We start from the raw sequence: 20,120 nt of genomic DNA on the forward strand, positions 1-20,120 counted from the left end.
TGTTTAGTTCATTTTAATCAGCGCTACACCTGCAAGAAACGCAGTAAGTCTACTTTAAACATGCCCGTGTCTTTGCCACAGGTGCATCAGAGTCAGCCATCTCAGACATGCAAGCGTATATGGACATGCTAAACCCAGACATCGGCTCGGACATGCCCAAGAAGGATGAGATACCTGCTGATGCCACCTCCAAACCCCCGCCACCACCAACCTATCCACCCCCACCTCCCCCACAGTCTCCCCCGGCGCTCCCACCACCCCCGAGCTACCCAGCGCCACAGCCCCCTAAGGAGCCGTCGTCAGCAGAGTTCCTGAAGGTGAAAAGCAACCTGCGGCACGTGGAAAGCAGCACCAGCAAAAGGGAGGTAAGTACTTGAACTCCAAAGATGAATCTGTCTGTAAGGTGAGTCTCAGAGCTGCAATGATTTCCTTATCTAGTGGGAAATCTCCAATGCCTGGCAATTACATTATTTTATTGGATCACTGTTCATGCTTGTCCAACAAACGAATAATTGCACCCTCTGGTTTATTTGAAGTTTAAAGCCAAGTAAACAGACTTCCTCGTCTTTTTTATATGGGATCATGCATGGTACATGGCAGTATATTATAAACAGTGGCTTGGGAAATTGTAGCTCAAACAATGTAGCTCCATGTATTTTACTAAGACTGCATACAGTATATCCAATGTTTTGAGAAAAATAAAATGTCTCAAAGTAGCTGTTTGGTGAGTGTGTGACACGATGAATGACATGGAACAACCGTAAAGAAGAAGAAGGGCCGGGTGTTTGGGATAAATTGGCCATTAACTGCCAGTTTCCCTTGGGCCTAATCAGATGGGCTATTGCTCTTGTGCAACAATGTGCCTTGTCTGGGTGCGCACAATGATGTTATTGTATTAACATGGCTAACGAGGCTAGCAAAGATGCTCATTACTGTGGCACGTCCTCTTGGCTGTCACAAACAATGGTCATTGTGATGGGTTTGATCTTAATTCCAGTAATTAATCTGGCTTCAGATCACTCAAAAGAAGTGTTTATAGAGATGACAGGGAGCAGCAATTAAAACTGGCATCAACATTAGTTTCACTGCTGCTTCTGGTGGTTCAGTTGTGCTGCAAAACACATTAAAACTAGTTGTGAAGTTGTTCTAACTGAATTGTAATTGAGTTGTTTAGAAAACATAGTAAGTACGACAAAGACAACCGCTAGAGATGAGAGATCACTTTCACTTCATGAAGAATTTATTTCCTGATTGTTGCCTTGTTGTCCTCCAGTATGATGGCAAGACACCAGTCTCAGTCCAATTGTATGAGCAAAGGTGCTTTAGCTTGACAAAACACCATAAATGTGATTTTTTTTTAGAATTTTCAATTAATTAATGTTTCATCTAAAAGCAGAAATACATTATGAAGTCAGGTAAAAAGAAAAGGAAAAAAGCAGTTGTTCAGTGACAGGGGCGTGTGTGCACAGATCTGCTATGCAAAGTAAGTTGTTGTTAGTTGGTATAAAGTCCACAGGTAGCGATAGTGTTCTGTCTCCAGGGTGAGCTCTGTGTGTGGGTGTGTGTTTGCATGTGCACGCATGCACCTTCAGTCATATGGGGGAGAGTTTTTAATTAGTGCCACCCCATCACCCTGGGCTGGTACCCAGGTGACCAACCCGAGGCGCGCCCTCATTAACAATTTAAACAAAATCCAGTGCTCAGAGCACATGCACACATGCGTGCATTCACACACAAACACGCACAATTAAGACCAGTGTGTACAATATACATTGGGAAAAACAATCTACCTTGGGTGCCATAGTAACAGGGAACAGTAACCTCATCCAGGGACACAGCTGATCAGATGGACCAATCTCACAACCTGTAGACAGGTTTGTGGATAGAAAACAGTGGAGGAAACCTGCTGAATGTAGTTGTAAGTGAGGGGACTTTCAGCTTTGTTTGCTTTTTGTTTGTTTATGAATATGGGCTTTCTCTGCTGCTGCTTCTCTCGCCTCATTTGTGTGCATTTGCTTTGACTGAAGTCAAATGCTTGTGTAGAGGTGCCACGCGAAACATTTGCCTCTTGCGTTTTTTTATTCTTAAACCTAATGTAGGCAATCCAGAAAACTTGGACTTCGAAAGATTTCAAGATTTCATCCGTTATTAGTATACTTTCTGCCATTTTTTGCTGCTAAGTCTGGGCACTGAAGGCTAGAATATTTTAATACTCCTAATGCCTAAGAGATTTGAGTATGGTCAGCCATGTTGAGGGCAGCACGTGGGTCTTTGCGTTTTGCATAAGAGGCACTGGACAGAGTTGGGGAGTAGTTGGTCTGCGGGCTGGCGGTGACATCATTGCCGCTGCTGTGGCCGGCCTGATAGGTTATTGATGAGGCCTGTGGGTAAAGTGAGAGGGCAGGTAGAGTGACAAGCATAGTGCTGAGCGGAGAGGAGGTGACTCTGGATTTGGTGACAGCTTCTCTGTGCTCCGCTGGCCGTGTGGATGAGGCTCTGTGCAGACCAGAGGAGAGCTGCAGGAGACGATTCTTAACGCTAAGGTAAGGTGTTAAGAAGACTATGAGAGTTTTTACCAGAGAAAAAGGTGAGGTAATGTTGTAGTTTTGGCTGCAGATACAGTAAAGATACAACAAGTTGCTTTGCTTATCTTGGTAAACCTCCAGGTCCTGGAGCTGATTGAGCTGCTATGCGGTTGGCCATTGAATGTGTTGCATCTACTGTCATGTTTTAATTGTGCACTTTCCTCTGTCTTTCTGGTGTAATAGTTCGTTGTAAGGTATGCCTGTAACTTATTACTCGTTTTAAAACAACACAACCTATCTGTGTATGACCTTTAACAATGTGAGACTTGTGCAAAACCACATGCAAATATGCTGAACAATATCAGACCACGACCACACTCAGCAACCTTTGATAATATATACAAAAACATTAGAGCATTAGACTGTAAAAACAGCTCTATAACAATGACTTCGTGCTGACAGACAGATCAGTATAATGGGGAAGGAAGGCTGTCTGTCTGTGTACAAATGCTTTTCACATTTGCTATTGTCAGCCCACCTCCCTAGAGGATGACAATCAAACCATCTGTAGCGCTCCCCTGCTCACATTACCCTCCCAACTGATGAGTGCTCAGAGACCATTTCTTTGACAGCAGACATGAGTCAACAAAACTAAACAGGCTTATAGTAAGATCTCAGAACATGACACCACAAAGGAGGAGAGGTCAGGGGTCATCTGTCAATTATTTCCGCTCAGGTTAACATTGGACATCTGCTCGACGTCTGAGGCTCTTGTCAGGATTTCCTGAAAAGTCATGGCGTCTGTAAGCACTAAAATGTAAATGCATGCAAGTCTGATGTTGATTCCAGGATTTGAAAGGCAAAGTAACTATACATTTTGCTATGATGACTAAAGCATGCTCATACTCATTTGTGTACGTTGTATTTTTTTCAAAATATACGGAAAAAGGGACTTCCTTTTTCATAATTACACAGTTTTGTGATACACTTTGTTGTAAAAAACAAATTTCTAATAAACGATTTAATGCAAAGTTTTTGAGATGAGGACTATATGCAAATGCGAGGCTTTTTGCATTAGGCAAATGCTTCCACAGATTGAGTTGAAGAAGCTCGATAGTTTGTCATTCCTTAATCCACTGCTAATGTCTGCATACAGCCTGATGCACATATATTCTAATAGTGGCATACAGTGAAGACGGATTGACAGGAGTTTGACATCCTGCTTTTACAGTTTCAGTTGTGTGAGATAGATGCCAGAGTAGAAAATGAGAGGGCTCAACTGAAAGGACCCAGGTAGTGACCTCTGACCCTGCTGTGTGGACAGGAAAGTCTCTCTTGCATTGGTTAAGTTCTGTGACCCTACAGACTTCACATGAAACATGAATGTTTTACTGGAACTGAATAAAAGCCTTGTTCCCTGATTCAAATCAGTTAGCTCTGGTCACACGAGAGAGCTAATCTGGCAACAAAAGCTACTATGTTTGTCTTACAGTGCGTGTTGTCCCACAAATAAGTTCAATCCAAAAGCACCGTTTAGCCATATTAAAAACATTTCCTGCCATTCACCACTCGGCCTCTCTTGAACATCAACGACTGGGTTATTTGGTCAGATAGTTGGCAACTATCATTTAAGAATGATCATTTTCATCCATTTTTTTTTCTTTGACTCATGTTTCTTTTTTAGAATTGAATATACAATATATAAATGAATGCTTATTTTCTTTTTTTAATCGAGAAAGGGAGGAGGTTAACCTACAAATTCACCACTCAGTATTTCTAAAACATCAGTGACCAGTGAGTGTTATTTTATCAACCTAAAATGATAACGGTCATTTTAGAATCATAATCTGCATTACTTTTTATTTCTTTGACTCCTTTTTTAGAAATTAATTCTATATAACTACACAAAATGTAACTAATTCATGTTTTGCTTTGTGAGTTTGTAGCTAATTTCACTTTAGGATGCAGAAAATTATTTTCATTACTGATTACTGTGCCAGTCGTTTTCTTGATGATTGCTTTTTCTGTAAAATACCAGAAAATATTGAGAGACCAAGGTAATGTCTACAAATTGTTGTTTTTTCACCAACAGTCCAAAACCCAAATACATTTAATTTACTATCACATAAGAAAGAAATGCAGCCAGTCCTCACATTTAAAAGCTGACCCCAGTGATTGTTTGGTTATTCAAACAAAGCAACTGGCAATTTACTTTAAACAGGACAGATAAATAGAGAAACTTTTATAATTAAAAGTGTATAAAATTAGAATAAAATAGAAACTATACAAGAGCAATTAGACTCAAACACAAAATTACATGCAACAGCAGTACATATGCAGTATCAACAACTAGTGTTGTACTTAAATCAATTATACAATACCATCATAATAATTTCAGATCTAATTCAACTCAAACATTCAAAGGTGTGAAAAACAAAAATAGCTAAGTATAAATATCTTACAAATCACTTTCCTGTTTAAAGGGGATAAAGTTTATCATTTATTAGCTAATAAAAACTACAGTTTGAAAAACATGCAGATGGAAGCTAACGAGTAGGTTAAACCGAAAGCATTTCACTCTCATTGTTTTATCTCTTAAGCAGCTGACTCCTGGAGAAAGTCACGACAAACTGCGGCGTGTGGATTCAAACAGGAAGTCAAGGAGCTTCAGCAAGCAGCCCAGCACTGGGGACTACTACAAGACCCTGGGCAGCGACACAGCCGAGCCCCGAGGGAGCAAAGGCATGGCGCCCAACGAGGAGGTAAGCCAGATCTCTGCTGTTTATGACAACATTAATACCGAATATTCAATGTTGAATTCAATGACAACATTTTACTTGAAATACTGTGTGGGGAGGTTACATAACAATGGGTCTGTATTTTTTTTAGACACCTTAAGTACCATAAATAAACAAGTGCTTACCTGATGACTGAAAAGAGCCATTATTCTAATGTTGTAAATTGTAATGCATCTTGTTATTTGTATTTGCACCGTAGATGGAAATGACATACTGTAGAATTGTAATTTAAACATTTTGATAGGTCTGCTGACTCAGGTATTACTAATTACAGTCTTTTGAATTTAGTATCTGAGTTACTGAGTCTGGGTAGGTTATCAGAATAACATTGTAATTTCTCAGATTTTGAGTTTGTGTTCTTCGCTGCCTTGGGTTGTTGCTGCTCATCTAATGTGCAACAAAATAAAATTAGTTTTCTCATGAAAGGAAGTTTTGCATATGTAAGCATATTTTCAATGCCGCTTAAAGTCCATTTGCCACATACCTCCACAGGCAGCTGAATGAATAGGGTCTGTTAGACTCCCATCACTGTCCCTGGAGAGGTGTTCCTATAATCCTCAAGGGTATCAAGAGCGGGGGTGTCCTGGATGATATGGGGCACAATCCACATTGAGCAAATTAAGGCCTCAGTGGGGCCCCTCCTGGTCTCAGATGTACCCTAGCAGATGTACCGGCTAATCAGCGGGAGCAACGGCACGTGCCCCAAAGGCCCATCTGGACATAGCCCTCCCCCCAATTCTCTGGGGGGTTTGAAAAGTAAAGGGGGCAACAATGATGAGCACGCGTCTGAAGAATAAAGGCGGGGCGGAGTTGAGTTAAACGCCACGGCCCATTAATTTGCTTCCAGCAGAGTCATGGCACGCTTTCAGAGCGTGTCAGACACGTGCGTGCTGTGGGGGGTGTCGCGGGGTGTGGGTTAAAGCACTATCACTTGCAGTGACAGATGGCTTCTTCCCACTGTTTTCCCTCAGAGTTTCCCCCTAGAGATTAGATCATATTACCCCTGTTATTAGCAATACGGTATTATGTCTTTATGAGCTGATTAAAGACGACAGGAAGCAGAGGGAGGACACGTCTAATAGGGCTGCATACATCTGTCACTGTTGACAGTGCAAGAATTTACTGCTCGCTCAGCCCAGCAGGAGTTTTAACTGGCATGCCTGCAAGGAGGGGAGACTAATTCACTGTCACTGTTTCATGTTTAATTGATTACTTTTAGATAAAGAAATAAATACATTTTGTTTATTTTTTACAATTAAAAAAAATTGATTTTGAAGAAGCAGATTTGTTAATTTTTTAATTATTGTGTTTGTTTATTTTTTGTGAACATTATTTTACATGTTTTAAGGATATAAAGCTGGAAAAGGGAATGCAAAAAGCATACTGATTACCAGAGGGATTTTAATTATCAACATTCAAGTGGACAGTATCATTTCATGGGCCACCTGTCACATCCCTGTTATCAATGACCAAATATTGGCCAAAAGAATAATGCAACAATGTGGTTGCTAGGAGGAACCCTGTATGGGGTGACTCCAACAAGCTAATGGGTAAAAAATCTGATTAATTCTGCTCTGTACCTCCGATCAGGGCTCCGTGTTATTGGAAGAGCCTACGGACAGCCCCGCCCACAGCTCTGAGAATGGCACCACAGAAGAATCAGTCGCGCCCCCACCTCCTCCACCTCCACCCCCTCTTCCCCCAAGCAACCCGACGCCAACACCCCCTCCTCCTCCTCCACTGCCCCCAGAGACGCCAACCACCCAGAATCACTCTGCCAGTAGCACCTCCACCAACCAACGACGTCCTTCTTCCTCATCAGGAAGTGAGTGCATCTAACTTTTTTCCTCCTCCTCCATCATTTTATTATTTTTGTTCCAATTAATTTCCTACTTTTTTCTGTCACTAAACATCTCTTAAACGGTCTTAAAAAGAGAAAATGGCAATACATTTATGCACATTTTCTGGGGAAATATATGCTTCTACACATTATTCTACTATTACTCCTAGAAAGCAGAGCTATGATATTAATGGGTACAATGTAATCTCTCTGGTTAAAAATGAGTTGAGTCTGACCCTAGCATCCTAAATAACAGGTTATAAATTAATGATGTAGGGCTACCATTACCCTGAGAACTGGTTTAGTGTTCAGCCATTTCCTTAAGTGCCCCTCACTCCCCTGGATGCTGCTGTCTGACAGTGTACGTTTTCTGGTGGCAGGGAAATTTTAACTGTTCTGTAAGTGGTAAAAATGTCCATGGTTCCCATTTGTCTTGAAAATGCATGAAGATTTTAGGATTGGAGAGAAAAAGGTCCTCATTGTGAGAGACAATGTGACAATGCAATGTCTTAGAAAATACACAATTTAAGTCCTATAATTTCAGTGAAACAACATTTGATTATGCCCAATGAAGTGTGTGATCCCTGCTTATGTTCAAGATCATATAACTACCGCAATTTCTCACAGACGTGTCTCAAAGGACTAAACAGAAAGATCTAAATAATTAATTATCAACCTCAAGACAAAATGAAGTAATGAATCAAATAACACATTTCGAGGCAAATTATATATATATGAAAGAAATCCACATAACCTAGGCTAGCCTGTTAAGCACCGATGATTTTTGAACCTCAGATAAGTTGAGGAAAATGACCCAAAATAAACAGAATGTCTCAAAAAAGTGGAAATGGGAGAAACCTTTGGTCAGTCAGGTCAAAGAGAGATCCAGGATTGCTTCAGGTGCTCTAAGGTGCTCTAACATGTAACAACAGTAACCTGAAGAGTGACGAGAGATACAACATGCTAGTTTTTTCTCTTTTTGGTAAAAATATTATGCTAATATTATACTAAAGCTGTTCTGGTTCTTTTTAAGATTGTCACACCATCACAGTTTTTTTCTACCTATACTGCCTAATCCTTTTTTCTCACCATTCACCCCTTAATGTACATTTCTGTTTACATGCTCCTCGCTTCACCTGCTCCATCTCCACCTGTTTCTCTCTGTTTTTATTTGTTTTGGTTTTTTCCCTCTTTTTGCCTGCCATGATCTGTCCTCACTGCTGCCCTGTCAAGGCGGTGAAATGTCTGCCTCTCAGGCAGAGGGAGGGGCACCAAGACAAATGAAGAGTAAGTACAGATTGCAAACCAGTCTTTCAACCTAATCACCTCACTCTGTCATAGGGTAGGCCTATTATTATATATGTAATATTATTTTAAGATCAGAATCTAGAGTCTAAAGTAGTCCTAATTATTTTGCCACTCTGTCGCCAACATCACACCTGTTTAAAAGGAAGTGATGTATTTTCATTTCCAATGGGAGAAAAGGCCCTTTGCTCAAAATAAATAGAAGAACTGTGTATATAGGCTGATATCCACCATGGATTGAGAGACAAAAGACCAGCACCTACAGAAAGCAGCTGTGTCACTTTATAGTCAGCAAGTGAACTGTAGGAAATTCACTGCAAATTAAAACACCACCGAAATTATGAATCAACTGAATTTTCTCACTGCCTTGTGTACTTTCTTACATTTTATACAATATTCAAAATTGACCATTTAGACCTACATTTGTACACAGCATGTGAGGAAGCTCATTATCTCAAACAAAGGCTTAAGTGAGGAATCAATTACAGTATATGGCTTCAGCTCTGTGTCATGGGCTGTAAACTATTAATTGCTTCATTTAGGCACCTTTTACAACCTATGTATTTTATCTTTACGTTCCAATTGTCTCATCTATTCAAGCTAAACCTGCTGCCTAATTATAGGCTAGCAATGAAATACTTACAGCTAAAGACCAGTGTGTGCTCGCTAATGGCATGATTTGTGCCTCAGTGTTAAACAGGCAATAAACAGATAAAAATCAGAGCCAGCCACACATCTGAGAGCTCAAGATGAGTTTACAGCTGAGATGCTCAATGTGACGACGGCAACAGGCCAGGTGGCTGATTGAAAACGCTGCAGCAATAATGTAGCTGGTCTGAAGTCCTCTATTGTTTTCTATTGATCAACGAGGGGAAGAAGATAATGCTTTTTATATTGTACAGGACACATCTGAAATGCTAAGGAGCATTGTGTGTGCTCACTAATGATATGATTAGTTCTGCACCATTAATAAGGTAATAAACAGGCAGTTTGGTGGTCATGAAATTAAAAGCCACCACAAAATCTGAGAGCTCAAGAGGAGTTTACAGCAGCAAACCAGATGGCTGATTGAAAATGCTGCTGCGACTTTCACTGTGGTTAGGAGTTCCTTATTGTTTTCTACTCATTAACAGGATGGAGAGGATCCTACTTTACATATTGCAGGACATTCAGTACAAAGGACACATCTCTGTTTAAAGTGCTCTTAAATGTCTAACCCAGGGCAGAAAACCTTTTGTGCTGTGATGTCCATCAATAGAGGCTATTTGTCAAATGTTCTCTACCTGTCACTGCTCCACCCTCCTTTACACTCTCTCTGGCAGACCTGCTGAGTCCACACCCCTAGCCTAAATAGAATTTAACTAATACAAACACACAAGTGTTGACTCAAACTAACACACTAACACGACAAAGGTGCATTGAAACACATATGAGTACACCAACTATTTTATTTAACACATCTGATTGTGGATAATCAAGTGTTCTGGAGCTATGCAACGAAGATTTGTCTGGGTGACGGTAGGCTGTAGCTGATACATTGCCAGAATTAGAAATCATACTGTCTTTGTGACTTATCCAGTTACATTTAAGTAAGAATATTTTGTTGTGGTAGCACTCATTGCACCTGGCAATGAAGATTTATGAAACATAATGAAACATAATCTGTTGACTGCACATTTAAAGAGCTGTCACATGCTGTCATAAAAGTGTGTCAGGGTTCAGGGGCTGTTTCCTTCTTCCCTTTATCCCTAAACCATTCACAGGCTACAGTTGGAGTATGTACAACTGCTCTTTGTATAAGGCTCGCGGGTGTCAGTCACCGGTGTCTGTCTCTGTAATCCGGTAAATGTGAGGTGAGATTGTATGCATGTCATGAATCTGTGTATGATTGTGTGTCAGGTTTGCTGCAGTGAGGGTTGGTCTGGTAGGGCAGACTAACAAGCTGCAGATTGAAGGGTGAATCTGTGTGTGTTTGCGTGTGTGTGCGTGCACATGCGTGTGTTAATTCCTGGCCGGCTTGCCAATGGCTCGCTGTCACTTCCAGTTACTGGTGATTCCTTTAGATTTCCCCCAACTGTGATGATGGGTCTTTAATAGAAAGCTGCTCTCTCCTCCCCAAGAGAGAGAGACAGCGAGAGGGAGAGCGAGGGAGAGTGAGGAGGGGTGGCAGGCTTGCGAGGCTTTGTGTCCAGCTAGACCATTGTGGTCGACTCAACAGGGAACATATTTACGGGAGGACTTTTTTTTCCATTCCCCAAGTTGAAAATGAGTGACCAATGAGGGACTGAGGGTGTTAAATTCACTGGAGGTTTGCGTTCACTAAAACAGGTGAGGCAGCAGTTGGCTCTTGATGTATTTGAGCCGAAATATATGAAGTTTAAATGTTGTAAAGCAAAAATGTGTAGCTGCTACAGTAGTACAGTATTTGAAAGAGGCTTTTTCAGCCACATCTTAAGTGTTTGTTGCATAGATCAAAACTGCTACATTGTTCCATGTTTTAGTACTTTTCCATTGACATTTGAATTAGCTGTTTGAATATATTTGTGTTTGGTTAATCATGTGATAACATTACCATTTCGAATGATGTTGATGTTTTGAAAAACATTATTGTGATCTGATTGAGATTTTAAATTTCTATCGCTTGTCTGTCCTTAAAAAGTGAAAACAAAAGTTCCTTTGTAACAGCATTACTGTTGTAGGTCGAGTTGAAGTCTGTTTGAATTTGTTGCATTGTTCACTATAAGCAGATTAGGGTCCACGGAAGGTGAATGTATATATTTTAAAAGTTTACAGTTCAGCAGTAGCTTAGCTGATACGTGTCAGGTGACTCTCTGAAAGAGGTTGTGTGCCTCCTCTCTTTGGGTTCACTGTAGTGAAATAATTTTGAATCGCTCCTCCCCGTCTAATTCCAGCTCACTGCCACTGCTGCCTAATGTGCTGAAATCTCATTGGTTTATTTGCATTGTGTTTGAAATGTATTCAGTTGAGTTTGGTAGCTAGGAAGCTATTTGATTAATCCAGATTGTGTCAAACTGTTTCAGAGGCATGTCTTGAGCAAACCCTGAACCCCAAGAGTTATAAAGGCAAATTCTAATTAAAGTAAATAAATATAAAAAGAAACTGGTCAAGCTTATCAATGAGAGACAGCAGCTCAGTACACCATAATGACCTCCCATCACTGTCCCACATTCTCCAGGCCAGTATTGTTACCTGCCTGATCGGATGAAATATTTAACACTGAAATGCCACCCAACCCCCCCTCTTTTTCAGTGTATCTCTCTCACTCTCTCTGTTTCTCTCTCCCTCTGTTACGTCTTTCTTTCTACCTGGTTTCACTTTTCTGCTCTGTCCTTTTGTCCACAGGCACAAAATCTTTCAACATGATGTCCCCCACTGGTGACAACTCAGAGCTGCTGGCAGAGATCAAAGCAGGGAAGAGCCTCAAGCCCACACCTCACAGTAAAGGCTACACCACTGTCTTTTCCAGCAGCGGACCCACAGGCAACAATGTAGGTCCACAGGCTTCCAGTCACAGACTAATACAGAATTGCTCATTTTAGAAATTCAGCTACAGCTTTTGCCGTTGCTTGTGGATTGGATGTCCCTTTGTCTTAAATTAATCTGCAAAAGAGACAGAAATTGAGCAAACGATGCTTCTCCTCATCTTTGTTAGTCAGTAAACCCGTCAGTACATGTTTGCTTCATGATGATCAGTTCAACTCAATCAGAATTTAAATTGGTTCAAACAAGACACAGTAATTTGATGATAAATCAGGGTTCCTGTCCTAGAATTCGCTAATTGCCAATTTTTAACAATTTTGGAAACTGCATAATGTTAGCAAGGGAAAACCAGAGCTCTCTGACCTCAATGGATAGATCACCTCTACCATGGAAACTCTACTGTACTTGGCTCTGTTTAGAAACAATGGTATTTTTACTCCAGTTTCTAATTCTAATATAGTTTTTGCTAAGAACCAGTCTGAAATCCTTTGACTTGTCCTTTCTCTGAAATATAATACCACATTGCATTGTTCCTTCTAAATGCTGCATCACTCAACCATGTTGCCATTGGCCCCTTATGGCTAAGAAGGAACTGGAAACCCATGATCTCAGTTACTAAACACACATTGCAAGTGGTCAACATGATTATACACCATATAAGTTAGCCTACTATAAAGCTGCCGTACTGTAGAGTAAAGGCTACTGACTACAAGAATGTGTCAGAATCTGGAAGAAGTCTCAACATCATGTAACACACTCAGTTTCCACACGAAAAGTGTTACTGGTTAAACAAGTCCACCAGCTATCAGTTTTGTCACACCTTGTTCTCTCCTGTCTATTTATGTTTTTATTTTTCCCCAGGGAAACACTGCATCTCCACCAGAGACCCGCACATCAAGCCCACCACCCAAGCCGCTATCCCCTCCACCATCCAATACCTCTGTCTCCTCCCCACCCACCACCCCCAGTCCGAGCCCCAGTCCAACTGGCTCCGGATCTGCCAGGACCATGTCGACTTCTGCGAGCTACGATCAGCTGTCCTCCAACTCTGTGATCAATGGGAACAGTGGTGGCGGCACAGCAGGAGCGGAGTCGGGGCGTAAGATGAGCCTTGCAGATGTGGAGGCGCTAGTGCCCACTCATGACGAACAGGGGAAAGCCATCCCAGAATGGAAGAGGCAGGTGATGGTGCGAAAGCTTCAGGTCAAGATGCAAGAAGAGGAGGAGCACAAGCGCAAGGTAGGCAAGATGTTGCAAGGCTGGAGACCGATCCAGAAGTTTTGTCGTGTCTTAGCTATCCCATTTGTGGTCCCATAAATTTAAAATGCTCTGTAACTTTGATTATATATGGCTTCAGTTTCAAATAATTAACAGCACAAAGGGGATAGCTGGTGCTTGGATTTGAGTGTGGTTCTTTGTGATTTTGAACAGTGAGGATTTAGAAATATACTGTTAGTATTCATGCACGACACAACTTTTTCTGTCTTTTAGACTTGTCAAACAGTTAGTTGAGGGTGAAACACCCAATGGGAGCCAAGGCAACAAGTTCATTAAGCATCTGTTTTCTTGACATGATAGCTAAAAGACAAACAAGCTGCAGTTACGGACTTATTGCAGTTAAATTGTCATCACCTGCCTTTTACAGTACTTAAAAATATAAATACTAACAAATGCCATTTGTCTTTAGAATCAGTGACATCTACCTCTTGGTTTCTCTCTTGATGAATAGTCACTGCACTGTGAGGTCATATTATGCTTATTAAGACAAGGTATTAATGAGTAATTCATACTGTAGCAATCTGAACACTTGTTAGTCCTGTGTAATACAGCAAGGACTTTGCAATATGTGATTTGATTGATTAAATTTGACTGATTAATAATTTATTGCTATCAGCGGTTGCAATCTTGTACTTTGAAATGATCAGCAGGTGGAAATTTCTCTCCAGTGTCTTTTAGTGAAACTAACATGTAGTATTTTGCTTATTTGTTGACATGCAATGGCCTCGTTAAATGTCTTAATGTCTAGGCCTAAAAGTAGAAAACTCCACTTACCATAAAGTATTTTAAAGATATATTTTCTCCTGCACATTCAAAGATGCCTTTTTAGTAATTGCATGAAACTGCTTTGGACCTAGCTAGGTTCATCTGTATGCATGTTTTGTTTTCATAGTCTTCATCAATAGAGAGAGACTCTTTGCGGTGCAGTGAATTGAATACTTGGCTACAATGCCCATCACAACATTAACACACTTGACTAATGGATTCACAGTGTGGGCTGGTGTTTGATGATGGAGTTTTGCGGCTCAAAGTTTTTACATGCTGATTCAGTGGTGTGATGCCGGGCCCATTCACACTACAGGTAACTACAACCAATTACCAACCAGTAAAAACAAAAATACTAAATAAAATAAAAAATAATAACTACATTTGTTTATCAGCTCTTAAAGTTGCAAAATACTACCAATAAAATGTGTGTGCAATGAAGATAAAAAAACAACTAAATGCCATCTCCTTGTTTTTTTTTTTTGTTTGTTTGTAGGCAGATCAGGATTCGTTAAAGACTGACTCCACATCAATTTCCTTAATCAGAAAAACCTTTGTTGCACTGACCTCTTTGCGTTGACAGTTTTAACTCTGTTGCACCTCTAACCACACCCAGTGTGGTTCCCCATCACCGTTGGGTGTGGAGTGAAGTGTGTCTGTCTATTGCACTGGTGCCAGTACACAACAGCAATGCAGCATGGCACTATAGTAACTACAGTGCAGTGTTACATCATATTTGGGTTGCAGACAGATGAACAATGCAAAAGCTGGTTGTCAGTGCAAGCAGAATTTTCACCATTTGTGTAGTTACTCTAAACTAAAAATAACAAAATGAAAAAAATGACAGAGAAACTGCAAAGAGGGATTGTGCAAATATAGATGCAAAAGTGCCTAAAACTGTACAAATGTAGACATTTTGCAAGATAAGATCAACTTTATTAATCCCCAGCTGGGGGAAACCTGTAACTAATCAATGTTTTACACATATCAGTATTGGTATAATTATAATACAATTTTCTAATTAGTAAAAAAAAAAGCAACGCTTTGCGTGTTCTCTTTGGCTCAAAATTAGAAAGTTATGTGCTTGTAATGAGGCAGTGCCATGGCACCACTAAATCCATGTAAATCCTGTGTGTCAAGATGGATTTGCACTCAAGAGTGTGTTCACACCAGGAACTTCAAGCTGAAGGAATCCCTCCCTCCTTCCCTTTCTTCTTGTCTTTTGGTCTCCTTTGACCTCTGATTTAGTTTGCGGCAAGTGGACACTACCAGCCTCAGGAATGGCACTACTCTCACATCCACAATGCCATTTTAGGCCCATTTGGGGAACTGATGACAGAGGATGACCTAAACCGCATTGAGAAACAAATTGAAAACCTGCAGGTCATGCACAAGGTCTCAGAAGTGGAGAAGGAGCTGGAAGAACTGGAGCGGCAGCTTCACCAGCTCCTACCAGTTTCTGCTGCGCTCAATCAAGGGCACTTCTCAGTCAATCCAAAACAGGTACATGGCCAAGCTGAAGATCTTCCAGCCTGGTGCACCAAGATTTCTACCCTGCTCAAGAGTATGGCCATTCTTCTTGCCACCCTGGGGGGGAAAGAGATAGACATCTTAGATCTTATATGTCCTGGATATTCTCAAGAAGAGGCAAGGAATGTGAGCGCAGGTCAGTCCGAACCAGCAGGATCAGTTGGCACTGGATTCATTGGACGGTCTCAGTCCTTCTCAACGAGAGAGGATGTGGAGAAGGAGATAAAGCAGTGTGGAGTGTCAGTGAAGAACCTTAAGGCCAATTATGAAATTCAGAATCAGTCGCACTCAGCAGATAACAAAGCAAATCGAGTGTACAAACGCAAGAGGTCACTCCCTGTGGTAAGTGAGTGTAGCTATCGTCCAGAGACAATTTGTGAGGATGATGTCCCATGTTCCTCTGCTGAGGTGTTTCAGTCCCATACCAATGGAGATTTACCTTCAGTGGAGGAATCAGTCTTACCACTTGTTGAAGAGCCAGTTATTATGGCATCTCATGCTCCTCAGACGTATGCGCCCTCTGAGGTAATGGCGCCAACTAACATTGAACAGTTCAACCAGGTTCTTTCTGCAGACCCCATTTTAAATAATGATCAACTAACAAGAAGTTTGGAGGTACAGACAGATCTAAGCTACGTCCAGGAATGCATTGAAATGAGGAAAGAGAGAATTGTCTTCCTGTTCCTTGAACACTGGCGGAAGTACACCATCTCTGAATCTTATCGGACTAAATATGCTGGCAGGAGAGGAAACCATTTAGACGTAGGCTGGGAGGATTACAACCAATTTAGTGCACAGATTGGTGGGGAAATGCAGAGTGAAGATGACAAACTGCTCCTTTTCATGAAGTCAAAGCAGGTAGTAGGGAATCTGATTGGTCACTGGAGGACAATCATGAGCCAAGTACCCACACGTCAAATCCGCAGGCTGAGTCGAGCCCAGATGATCTATTGGCCGGAGCACTTCTTGCCACACATCAATGGGTCACCTGTGAGCTACGAAAGCCTAACCCTTGACCTCTTCATGCTTGGATACTTCCAGTTGCTGGAAATGAACATGTCGCGCAGTGAGCGCAAATTCCGCCACCTCTTGTGCTATGAGATGTTTGACCGTCTTGGTAGCCACAAATGGGAGGTCATAAGGCAGTTTCACAAGGAGGTCATGGAGGACATTGAGAAAGGGAAGAGAGACTGGGCAGATGGGTTTGAAGACATAAAACTCAAGTATTTTGGAAACTCTAGTGATGGGGGAGGTGTGATGACCGCATCTCTACGTTCCATGTCTCCTGACATGTACATTATGCCACCACAGGAGTTGCCCCCTCCCCCACCTTCTCATCCTCCACCTCCTCCACCACCTATCCATCCTGCACCTCCCCCTCCAATTCCACAGTCTACTTCCGTACCAGCCTCGCAGTTAGATGTTTCTCAAACATCACCCGCTGCAGCATCCAATGATGGTATATTCGATAATGGCCAGTGTGTGGAACAGAGAACCCAGAGGGACTCATTGGAGAACAATGCTCAGGGGGGTGTAAAAGCCAGTGAGGAGGTGCCATCAAATGAGGCAGGGGTTTCGAATGGGAACAGTTCTGAACAGGACCATATGCAGAGCTTGACAACTGAAACTGTGCAACACACTGATGCAACAGCAAAAGCTGGCCCACTTCAGGTCACAACAGAGAGCTCAGGACCAGAACCAGTGAAAGATGTTCCACCTGTTACTGTTAAAATTATAGAGGAACCTCATGTTGATAAACCTCCACCCAGAGATGAACATAATGAAAACTCCATTAAAGTGATCTATGAGCTAAAAGAGTTCAGCAATGAGGAGATCATCAGATACATTGACCGAAGCTTTGCTTTTTGGAAAGAAAAGGAAGCTGAGCTTTTTGATATCTAATAACTATGTGGACTCAGGGTCCACTGAGAGCCCAGTTCAGCTGTACAGCCAAAGAGGAAATGCATAAAAAAGCAGGATCAGGGAAACTAACCTGCAAAGTGGAGTATGCTGAGAAAGGAAACTAATCTGGTGTGTTAGCTTTTAGGCCATGTCACATAAGGGACTTAAGTGCAGCAAAGCAAAGAGCATCCACTTAGCTGGACTGACTTTACCATTTGTATATGCTGAAGTGGATGAAAAGAAAGCCTGTGATGTCAAAAGACACACACGTTTGCTACAAACCATTTAACTTTGTGTTGAACCAAGAGCTTTTTAAATCTGGTATGATTGATTGCCATGGTGCACTACTTTGAAGAGAACACGTTTTTAAAAGAAAAGATTTGCCATAAAAGTCATGAAGTGTGTTTGTTTTGGTCATCTTTGTAATGAAGGCAACTGGTAAAACTCTGCACACTTTGTATTGAATTCTTCAGATTCAGATTGATTGTTCAGATAGCCTCAGCAATTCAGTATCTCAGAAAAGCAAGGGATTCACTTCAAAATTGAAAAAACAAGATTATTTTAAGTGATTTTTGTTGTTTTGTTGTTGATCTTTGTTAAAACCAAAGGCATAGAAACCATGTCTTCAGTGGGTTTTGCAAGAGTCTAAGGTTACTTTGTGGTTTACAAATGGCCCTTGTCTTTAAGCCTGTGACCTTGTGATTTTTTTCTACAATGTGTGCCTTTCAGTATAGATTGCAGCAGGTATAATAAATGCAAGGCCTGGAGAGACAGCTCAGAGTTTATTACAGTTTCATTAGTAATTCAGAACGTGACATTTGAAAATTTTTATTAGTGATTGAAAGCATTCACTTGACGAAGCTGTTATCATCTAAATGAAACATCAAATTTAGAGTTCGTAGTTGTTCCATGAATTTGGTCTGTCTTTTTGTTACTCTGTTTATAATTTAAGTGTTTTTGAGAGATTTGTTTAAACTTTCCATACTTTAAATTTACATTCCTTTCTTATTTGGTTTCTACATTGCTGTTAGAAATAAAGTCTGTTGTAATTTTTGTGATTATATTATTTCAGTAGTTCTTTTGAAAGTCACTTTACTTTAACTGTTGGGTTAGCTCAACTGAAACACATGGCCAATAGAGTATTTCAATTATCTGAATATATATCAAGCCAAATTAATTTATTTTAAATCACCCCAATATTATATATACCAATCAAAGAGCCAATGTGAAACACCAAGCTCTTTAGTGTGTAATTCTCTGCTGCGACACTCGTAACAGTGAAGACCAAAGTATTCTCATAGTGTCTCTTCTGCAGCATCAAGATTACCTTCAAATAACCCTCTTAGCGCCACCCGCTGTCATGCTATCCATGGCTTACAGGAGCCATAATGAGGTTACAGTGAATCTTGATCAACTCACACCCTAAAAAGGGAAGGCAGTCAGCTGGTAAACTTAAAGGCATATATATAGATTTGTAATTATGTACAGTCTTTGTTTCAGATTTGGTGAATGGAAATAGCACGGTAATGAGTGTGCAGTATTGTTTTTAATACCCAATACCCTATTTACCACTTTTTCACCGCTTTTAATCTGCCAAACTCACAAACTTCACAACTACAAATATTTGTATTTATAGTATTTCTTTCAAAATGCACATGTGCAACTGACTGTGAAGTCATCACCAGACAAGTCAAGTCCAGACATTCAAGAGCATTAGCAAATAAATCAATATGTCAAATTGTTAAATTGATATTGTAATTGCAAGCTCACTTTGACAGAATGTGTCCAGAAAATACAGAGGTTTATTATATGTCTAGGAATTTATATACTCAGATTTTTGTCTATATAAATCTGCAGTATTAGTGCAGTAATGCAGTACAAAATTGGTAACAGATAATAGCCTCCTTTTTATTGTTCATTCAACTCCAGGCCAACTCAGGCATGAAATACACACCCCAATTTAGCCTATGTCTATGTGACCCACAGTGACGCACTAGCACAAAATCCAAATTATCATTGCCAATGTATTGGCAGTAACACTACATAAATCGTAACCAACTACTAGACCATGATTTCTCCAATATAATAACGATAAAGCATCTGCCATAACTGTTAGAAACCAAGGTCAACTTGCCTTTTGTTCATATTGGCCAGATGATCTTCGTTTATAAATGTGAATTCAGAACTTCTTACTCAAAGGAACACCAGTAATAATCCAGAACGGTGAACAGGCACAATCTTCGGTCATGCAAGTTTTATCTGAATAATTGGGAATTTTGAGACACTTGCCATGTGTTGCAGCTACAGTATTGTTGATTGTAATGGATGCTTGCCAGGCTAATGCAATTTATTGGCTCCGCTCACTGGCTCACGTTGATGTAATCTGTTGGCACAACGGACGACATGAACCTGACCCAAAAACTAATGCCTTTTTGAGTCCCATCGGGTATAGGCTGGGCAGCAAACTTTTCATTCTAACAGTGCTGCTATGTATCTTCCTTTTTTCACTGTTTATAAGTGAAATGGACAAGCAAGTCACAAGCAGTTACAAGTGATGATCTTACAGGTTGCCTTTACTGTCATGGAATTCATTGGCCAAATGATTAGAATTTCAAAGCAATAAGCTGTTGATTTTTTCTACAGCAGTAACGATAGGGCAGCTTATTTAGACAGTTC

General features: G+C 40.7%; 1 protein-coding gene across 3 annotated transcripts in view; it reads left to right on the top strand.

Annotated features, from left to right (window-relative positions):
• Nucleotides 1–20,120, top strand: part of espn (espin) — a 39,885-nt gene that overhangs the window by 13,874 nt on the left and 5,891 nt on the right. The window contains exons 7-12 of one of the 3 annotated variants that reach the window (XM_041944975.1): nt 82–365; nt 5,126–5,287; nt 6,914–7,148; nt 8,397–8,450; nt 11,832–11,977; nt 12,831–13,208. In XM_041944975.1, the coding sequence (XP_041800909.1) occupies nt 82–365; nt 5,126–5,287; nt 6,914–7,148; nt 8,397–8,450; nt 11,832–11,977; nt 12,831–13,208 (1,259 nt within the window). The remainder of the gene's footprint in view (nt 1–81; nt 366–5,125; nt 5,288–6,913; nt 7,149–8,396; nt 8,451–11,831; nt 11,978–12,830; nt 13,209–20,120) is intronic. The other 2 variants (XM_041944976.1, XM_041944977.1) reach the window with 2 other exon arrangements.

Source organism: Chelmon rostratus, chromosome 10 (genome assembly GCF_017976325.1).
Source record: "Chelmon rostratus isolate fCheRos1 chromosome 10, fCheRos1.pri, whole genome shotgun sequence".
NCBI classification, from domain to species: domain Eukaryota; kingdom Metazoa; phylum Chordata; class Actinopteri; order Chaetodontiformes; family Chaetodontidae; genus Chelmon; species Chelmon rostratus.